This window comes from Jatropha curcas, chromosome 9 (assembly GCF_041381405.1).
Source record: "Jatropha curcas cultivar XTBG-Jc1 chromosome 9, XTBG_Jcur_1.0, whole genome shotgun sequence".
Classification (NCBI taxonomy): domain Eukaryota; kingdom Viridiplantae; phylum Streptophyta; class Magnoliopsida; order Malpighiales; family Euphorbiaceae; genus Jatropha; species Jatropha curcas.
The window spans coordinates 8824030-8833749 of record NC_143159.1 but is presented as its reverse complement, the minus strand read 5'-3'; the positions used below and the strand labels follow the sequence as shown (position 1 = coordinate 8833749).

Sequence of the window (9720 nt, the reverse complement as noted above, 5' to 3'; positions counted from 1 at the left end):
GTTGAAGTTTATAAAAGTAAACATATAATGCCATATTAATGTAACTCAGCGCAATTAATTTCTACTGAACCTATAATAATTAAATTGGAGTACGAAAGGTTTCTACATAGCAAATTAAATATAATAAAAAAAAAATAGAAAAGCAAAGGAATTGATGCATTCAAATAGAAGAATTGTATGGCTACAAAGACATGTTCTTGACAGATAATTAGAATTAACATCTAACAACTTGGCAACTACCATATATCCTATATGGTCCCCCTATTTTATTGTCAAAATCTATAAGAATTATATATAATAACATCAAATTTTCAATGCCATAGAATTATCGACAGTGAATAATTTATTACAGTCTGATCATTTCATTTCCATTCAATTTTTAATACCATTTATTATGGTGGGTCACAACCTAACTAATAAATCTGTCACTTACTTATATGCACTCATAAATATGGCTTGCCCTAACTGCTACTTTGATTCAAAATTATCAATTTAATTTCAAAAAAAGAAAAAAAAATCTCATTAAGTTCATCGAATTTATGAATTAATAAAGAATAATACTCGGTTTGCATCCTGAACTTGATTGTAATATATAATTTACTTAAAATTGAGCTTTTGAATCGGATTTAATGAAAACTTTAAAAGACCAATTCAATATATATCGATGAAAATGGATAAATGTATTTGAGCTAAAAAAATCAGGTCACTAATTTTTTTATTGTCGTTCCTCAGCTGCATTAATCTATCAAAAAAGGGTTCAAATTTATTTTCTTATTAAAATTCGTACTAAATTGATTGAAAAATTCAATTTTAAATAAATTGCACATCACCAAATTTAAAGGACAAATACAACACTATTTCAATTAATAATGAGTTGAATGCCTATCCAATAATACAGTAAGTCAAGAATTAAATTTTGATATTTTTTATCATAAAGAATTATTTTTCTATCCATACAAATAAAAAGAATGAATTAAAAAAATATTATATATATATATTATTACAGATAAGATTACAAGCATTATTTGTAAAGATAAGTTTCAATGCAAAGCTTGTCAAAACTGTAATGGTCGACATCAAAAATTGGTCCATTCTGTCCACGTGGCTCCATGATTTCCACGGTTTTGCCTCCTCTGGGTTGAATTTGAAATCTAGGTGTTATTACGTTTTTCTTCTTTCTGTATTTTAATAATGACTTAACGAGGGGTATTCTAGTAAAAAAAACTAAGGTACCAAAATACTAATTTTTAATTCACATTAAAATATATTAGTTCATTATTTACCCTCTCCAATAAATTAATAATACACACCTAAAACATAGCTATAGCTTTAACATATAATTAAAAATCTTCTCCCTTAATTAAATATTTCGAGTTCGATACCGAAATATAAATTGCTCCACACGAATCCATTTTAATCACATAATTGAGGTTCAAATACTAAATGGTCAAAAAGCAAAAAGAAAAGAAATATTTTCATATAATCATATTAGGACTTTGATGAGAATTATGTTATTTGTTAAGGTTAATATATAAAGGTTTAAGTCATAAATTAAATTAATTGGTCAATTATATATATATATATATATATAATATTTGTTTTATTTTATTTATTATTTTTAAAATTATTTTTTTTAAAATTATCTGTCAATATGAAAAGATTAAAAAATATTAATTAATTTTTTTTTTCATTTTTACTCTATTACTATTAAACTCAATATTAACTTTTTTTTTTGAATGTCTAACTCATCTTAAATTTTTTTTCTTTTTTAATTTAATAATAATTTAAAAATCTTATTGAAGCTAAAGTAATTAATAAATGCTGTATTATAATTTAAATGATTTAATTAATCTGTAATAAGCTTACAAAAACAGAGAGAATATATAAAGAATTTTAAAATGATGCGAGGGTCAATTCACCCTCTCAGATCTGCCACTTTAAGGGGCAGTTTAGTCATTTCCAAATAAATAACATTTAAAAATTTCAAATTCTATCTAGCCATTGGCCACTGAAATCCAAAACGCACCAAAAAGCAAAGCTGACCTACATGACCCAACTTTTATTATCTCCATCGTCGCTATCTGCAGCTGTTGCCTTTGCGCTCCTTAGTCTGCTCATTTAAATTTATTATTATTTATATTATATTTTATATATTGACCGTTGCTTCTCCAACCCAAACTTATCATTTATACAATTATTATTTATTAAAAATTAAAAAAATATTCTTATATAATTAATTACTAAATTATGGGTTTAAGAATATCAAAACTTTCATTTTCTATCCATGACATTTATTTCAATTCTTAATAAAACTTATTTTACGAATAGTGTATTTATTTTATATGTATTAAATCATTATAAATAATATACACGAGAAACTGACAGAAACAGTTGTCCTTTATTAAAGTTTTAAAATTTTATTTTCAGTATATTAAATATGAAAGTTTACATACGAAGAGATAGCTTCTATTGATATATTAAATCGGTGAAAATTCTTATAATCGAAAGGGTTTAAATTCGAGAGTTCTTACTTCTCATATAAATATGAAATTTATTATAATTCTTAATAAATTTTTTTTACAAACTTTGTATTTACTTTATAAACCATCTATGTATCAAATAATTATAAACGACAGACAAGAGAAATTGACAAAAGTTGTCGTCCCTTATTAAAGTTTTAAAATTTTATTTTTAGTGTATTAAATATGAAATTTTACACAGAAGGAGACAATCTTCCATTGACACATTAAATCAATAAAAACTCTTATAATCAAAAGAATTCAAATTCGAGAGTTCTTACTTCCTACGTAAATATGAAATTTATTATAATTCTTAATAAAACTTTATTTTACAAACCATGTATTTACTTTATAAACCGTGTATGTATTAAATCATTATAAACGATAGATGCGAGAAACTGATATAAGTTGTTGTTCCTCATTAAAATTTTAAAATTTTATTTTTAGTATATTAAATATGAAATTTTACACATGAGGAGATAATCCTCCATTGACATATTAAATCAGTGAAAACTCTTGTAATCAAAAGAACTCAAATTCGAAAGTTCTTACTTTTCACGTGAATATAAAATTTATTATAATTCTTAATAAAACTTTACTTTATAAACTGCATGTTTACTTTACAAAACAAATACATATTAAATAGACACGAGAAACTGACAGAAGTTTTTGTTCCTTATTAAAGTTTCAAAATTTTATTTTTAATATATTAAATATGAAATTTTATACATGAGGAGATAGCCCTCCATTAACACATTAAATCAGTGAAAACTTTTGTAATTGAAAGAACTCAAATTCGAGAGTTTTTATTTTCCACATGAATATAAAATTTATTATAATTATTAATAAAATTCTATTTTACAAACAGCATATTTATTTTATAAACTGCATATATATTAAATCATTATCAACGATAGACACAAAAAAACTAACAGAAATTGTTGTCCCCTGTTAACGTTTTAAAATTTTATTTTTAACATATTAAATATGAAATTTTACATATCACGAGGTAATCCGAGAGGTTTTAAACTCAAAAATTCTCACTTTCTACGTAAACGAGAGAACTAACTAGAGCATACTCCATTTGCTACTTACATATAATTATATTATTGCTTTTTCCTTCTCCATTTATTTTGTATTAATATTTTATATATGAAAACATGTATAAAAGGAGGAGCTAAGTGAACTTTGCATCTCTCCTTTTTAACCAACAAAATAATGAAATATAAAAGATAACTGAAGATTCCTACACCTTAATTACTTCAATATAATAATAAAAAAAATAAGCAAAAAACCTCTGTTTCCATTCTTTCTTTTTTTATTTTTAAATATACTTTACTTTTGATATTGACAGGCAGATCTCAACAAATTAAAAAAAAAAAAAAAAATTACCAACACATATCTTCATAAAAACCCTTAATAGAATTCACCTGCTTTGCTTATAGATTTTTCTTTACATTTATTTTTCTTGCTCATAGTCTTATAGATAGCAACTCTTGAGTCGTCAAATCCGATGCAAGGTGATTCTACTAATGTACTGGCAACCTCAGCCGGCGATACCGGTGAAGTTGGGGGAGCCGGAGCTGCGACTGGAACCGGAACCGGTTCCAATTCAAGTGATCAAGATGATAAGAGTCTTAAGGTTGAAGAAAGTGAGCGGTTGAGTTATGGTGCAAACCGGTGGCCAAGACAAGAAACTTTAGCCTTGTTGAAGATAAGGTCGGATATGGATTCTGTGTTTCGAGACTCAAGTCTTAAAGGTCCATTATGGGAAGAGGTTTCCAGGTGATTGATTTTCTTTAATAAAAGTTGAGCTTTAAGCTTTATTTTCTAACTTCTTGCATGGAGATCTGTGTACTCATCACCTTTTCTCTGAATTTTCTGTACTTAATTCTCTTTTCTTTTTGGATCATTCAAAGCTTTTATAGTTTTCTTGAAGTTCAGATTTTTCTTTCTTAATTAATTTCCTAAGTGGGTTTTTAATTTTGATTTTAGTATCATTAGATTTGATTAGTTTAGCTTTCTTTAATTAAAATCTAGGTGTTTTTAAAAATTTTTTTTTTTCTGTAGCTGTCTAATTCTAATTAGTACAGTAATACTCTCTACTGATAATTCTTTGAATACAATTATAAAGTTATTGTTTTAACTTTCTAATATTTCTTTTTCCATTTTTGCCTAATTCAAGGAAAGTTGTTCCATGTAATCATACAGTTTGTTAGGTCTTTTATTCTCCAATCTTTCACTGACAATTCCTTTTTCTTTTATTTTCTTTCATGTCTGGAAGCAGTTTCAGATCTTGTAATTAGTTAATTATATATTGATCTTTTACAAAATTTGTAATTCCAGAAAACTAGCCGATCTTGGTTATAATCGAAGCGCCAAGAAATGCAAAGAAAAGTTTGAGAATGTGTACAAATACCACAAAAGAACCAAAGAAGGTAGAACTGGAAAATCCGACGGAAAGACTTATCGATTTTTCGATCAATTACAAGCACTCGAAAGTCATCATCATCATCTTCATCAACCTCAATCGGTTTCAGCACCACCACCACCACCACCGCCACCACCAAAACCTCAACCTGCAACCGCCACAGCCACATTGCCATGGTCTAATAATCCTCCCAATGTTTCTCATGTTACTGTTCCATCCACAACAAATTCTACAGCAAATATTATCATTACGTCACAAAATAATAATAGTAATATCACCCCAACAGATGATCAACCGATAAGTCCTATGCCATTATCTTCTTCACAGCCCATAATTAATACCAATTCTCATAATATTTCACCAAATTCCTTTCAAAACCTTACTTGGCATCTCTTTTCGAGTTCTACTTCATCTTCGACAGCGTCGGACGAAGAGTTACAAAGTAGCGGTGGGAAGAGAAAAAGGAAATGGAAGGATTTTTTTGAAAAGCTAACTAAAGATGTTATCAAGAAACAAGTAGTTCTGCAAAACAAGTTCTTGGAAACTATAGAGAGACTCGAACAGGAAAGAATTGCACGCGAAGAAGCTTGGAGATTGCAAGAAATGACAAGAATCAATAGAGAGCATGAAATTTTAATCCAAGAACGAACAACTGCAGCTGCTAAAGATGCTGCAGTTATTGCATTCTTGCAAAAGATATCCGGACAACAAAATTCATTGCAATTGCATTCTATAGATATTCCACATTCTTCTATATTCACACCAGCAATGGCGCCAGCACCAGCACCGGCACCGGCACCGGCACTGGTCCCAGTGCCCGTGCCAGTGCCAGTGCCAGCACCAGCGCCACAGTCAACGCCACCATCAGCTGTTGCTTCGGTACCAGTACTAACGAGTCCAGATGTGTCAAGAAAGGATGATGGAGAAAGAGCCATAGTTATGACAAGTTCATCAAGATGGCCAAAAGTTGAAGTTCAAGCTCTTATTAAGCTAAGAACTAATCTTGATACTAAGTATCAGGAAAATGGACCTAAAGGGCCATTATGGGAAGAGATCTCCTCAAGAATGCAAAAGCTTGGGTACAATAGAAGTGCAAAGAGATGTAAAGAGAAATGGGAGAATATAAACAAGTATTTCAAGAAAGTGAAGGAGAGCAGCAAAAGAAGACCTGAAGATTCAAAAACATGTCCGTATTTTCATCAACTTGATGCTCTATACAAAGAAAAAACCAAGACAAATGAAACTGGCTTTGTTCATGGTGTTAACCCAGTATTAAGCACGATTGACCCGTTAATGGCAAGGCCTGAACAGCAATGGCCTCTCCAACAAGAAAACCAATCTGAGACAGTTATAGAGATTAATGGACGAGATAAATTAGATCATAATAACATTGAAGATGACGATGAAGATGAAGATGTCGCCACCTCAGAAGAAGATGAAGGAGGGGGAGGTTTTGAGGTTGTAGCAAGCAAACCAGTAGCTCCAATGGGGAATGGTGAGTGAGCAAGACAAGACAGGGAAGACAAACTTCTTACCTCTCAGATATTTACTGCACGGTAAAACACAAGATAAAATGGGGTAAAATATTTCCAAATTCAAATATTTACTATGCTGGCCTGCATCAGAAGAAGTGGAGATGAAGTTCTTGGATGTGTCTTTAATTTAATTTATGCCCATACACACATGGGTTCCATTATTCTATAGTGGGGATCATGAGTCTCTGTTTTTTTTTTTTTTTCTTTTCCGTTTACAATGATTTTTTATATTTGGGTTTTTGAAGAAGAATTATTTGTTAATTGTTTGTTACATAAAGGAACTGCTTGTGCAGAGCTATATATAAACAGACTTTCTGCACAAAATAAATAAAGAAATATAGAATTAGTGTTTGTATCTTAGTTTGTGTCTATTAGGGGAGATCATAGAACAAATAAAGAAACCACTCCTGTATCTTTCTTTCTGTTCATTGGGTGTAAATGATGAGAAAAATGGTTTCTAGTGGCTGTCTTTAGATGATATCATTCCACTTTCAAACTTTAACTAATTAATATTTGGCAGAGAGAAAGAAGGAAAGAAAGATTTCTACTTTAATTAGTTTTTTTTTTTTTTATATATTAGTTTTATATTTATAAATAAAAAATTAATTATTAAATAACATTATATATAAGAAAAATTGAAAGAATAAACTAACACAGTTGGAGTAGGGTCCATCCTAACATGGCAACATCACATGAAGGTTCTAATATGTAATGGTCCTACAAAGAGGAATCTTTTAAGTTATCTCCTATTAGGTATGTATATGGAATTATTAATGTATTCCATATGTTGACTTTCTATAAAGCCCATACCATTGATTATTTCACTTGATCAATCAACTCATCATTGATCGCAAAAGTTTAATATTATATATATTTATAGTAATATTTGTTTATTTTATCATAAGGTAATTTTAATTTTTCTCTTCTTTATTGATCACAAATAGTTTAAAATTTCTATCTTTAATGGTTGTTTCTTTGGTGCTAGAGCACATGTATGTCTTCTCCCAGTAGATTAGACCTAAATCTGCTCATATCCCGGCAGACTCTCAAGGGGAAGGGCTCCCAATATGGGTTTTCTCCAAATGACCTGAATTTTTTCCAGGTAACTTATTTAGTGAATTTATTGGTTTTTTTTTTTTTTCTCTATAACCATCTGTATCCGAAAACTCGCTGTGGTTCAATTACGTCCGGGTGAGTACTGAAGAATCTATATAGAAGGCGATTCTCCCGGCATGACAATTTCTATATCCAACGCTTGCACCAGATATCTTTGATAGATTTATAATTGGATTCTGAAATTTTGTTGTCCAATCTTGTATAATGCGATTGACTAGTGTGCACGGTATGTATTACCCAGTTTCTTGGGAGTATAGATTATTGCATTACCCATTACAGAGGGGTAGGTCCCCAAAAATTTTGAGTGGTCATAATCTTTTTATGAATGTATAGATATTCTGTTATATATATATATATATATATATATATGCATTAGTCTGGATAAGGTTAAAGGTTCCAAATTGATCTGTGTTATTGATTAATTATTACTGCTATTTTTCTATTCTTTTCACTGTTTTTACCACTAGCTAATTGATTGTTATGGATATGTATGTACTAATTTTATTTTCAGATTTGTACAGATTATTTACAATAATAGGTAAGGAAAAAAAAAACAATTAAAGTTGATTTTTAATACTAACCAACCTATATATGGTCTTATGCCTATCCATAATAATGTATCACTAAATTAGAGTATGATATCCCATTTAAAAATATAGAGTATGATATTTAAAATACTTTAAATACCTTTAATAGGATTCAAACTATCCTTCACTTCTCATCTTACAATTGAATGAAAGACTGATATCTTTTGAGCCGGAAAACAATTATATTAAAACCTTTAACAATTATCTTACATTGAATTTTACATTCATTTTTCCTTTTCCTTTTCTCAATTCTCTCTACTGAATTAGCATGAAATAAGATAACAATATAATGAAAAAAAGAAACAAAAGTTAACATTAATAAACAAAATTAAGCTAAATACATCAATTCACGTCTATATTTATTTACAAGAATTTTTATGGTACTCAAATTTTACGAGAGAACTTTTATACCTCTAAAATTACAAATTTCGATAACATTTCATACCTCCCCATATAACAACAACAGTTCTTTGGGTTTTTGATTTTTACATGTAAAATAGTAATTTTACGTGTGAGTAACATGATTTTTTTGAATAATAATTTTTATATTTTCAATGTCTAATAAGTGTTTAGTTAATATATAATTTTGTGAGTTGAAGTGTTCAATAAAATGATTTTACAAGTGAAAGTATTCAATACATCCAATTTTCTAATTCGAAGTGTTCAATGGATCGAAGTAAAAATTAAAAGCACTATAAATTTTTTATGATAAATATATGAGTAAATTTATGCATTTCGCAGCAAAATTTCCAACCTAAATGACAAAACTATAGGCTACCTTTGATAAACAATAATAGATTTAATTATATTACATTACGATCAAATATAGCTTAAGAATTTAATTATCAGCAAAGATTATTAGCTAAATTTTTATCTGGATAAAGTGGAAAAATTTGGAAAATATCAAATTACAAACAGAATGTGTATGATTAGAATTTAATCTATCTCAAATTTTATTGGGATTATATTAGCAATTTACCATTACTCTTTAATTATTAGGTCAAATTTACAAATAAAGTCTATTAATTATCTTTTATTTGATTTTTTGAGAAGAAACATTTTGTCTTGATTTAGAATTATTTTTAGACAAGTCTTTTGACCTATGAATCATTCAATGAAGAAACAAAAATTATTTAAAATACCTATAGTGTTCAAATGTAAACTTAAATTATATATATCGAACCATGGATATATAAAAATTTCAAATTCAAACACACTCCTTTATTTTAGATTTCAATTCCATTTGTTACACAAATATTCTAATATGTAGTGTCAAATTGATAAGTAGGCTCCAGATAATGAATATGCTAAACAAAGTTGTTAATGTTTGGTATGGACCCAAAATCAACTCTTAAAACTATTTTAAATTGACTTGTGCATGTGCACTGTCCTGCGAGGTGAGGTTGGATAAATATATATATAATAAAGAAAACTATATATGCAATGATGTCTACTTAAAGTCTAATAATAATTAATTCGAATTGGATAGCTTAGTAGTAAAAAATACTTGCGGAGTTGATCACCATGACTTA

General features: G+C 28.5%; 1 protein-coding gene across 1 annotated transcript; it reads left to right on the top strand.

Annotated features, from left to right (window-relative positions):
* Positions 1–3903: 3903 nt before the first annotated feature.
* Positions 3904–6649, top strand: LOC105629110 (trihelix transcription factor DF1). Its single transcript, XM_012210626.4, has 2 exons — positions 3904–4304; positions 4866–6649. The coding sequence occupies exons 1-2, from the start codon at positions 4033–4035 to the stop codon at positions 6451–6453; spliced, it is 1860 nt and encodes a 619-aa protein (XP_012066016.1). The 5' UTR covers positions 3904–4032; the 3' UTR covers positions 6454–6649.
* Positions 6650–9720: the final 3071 nt, after the last annotated feature.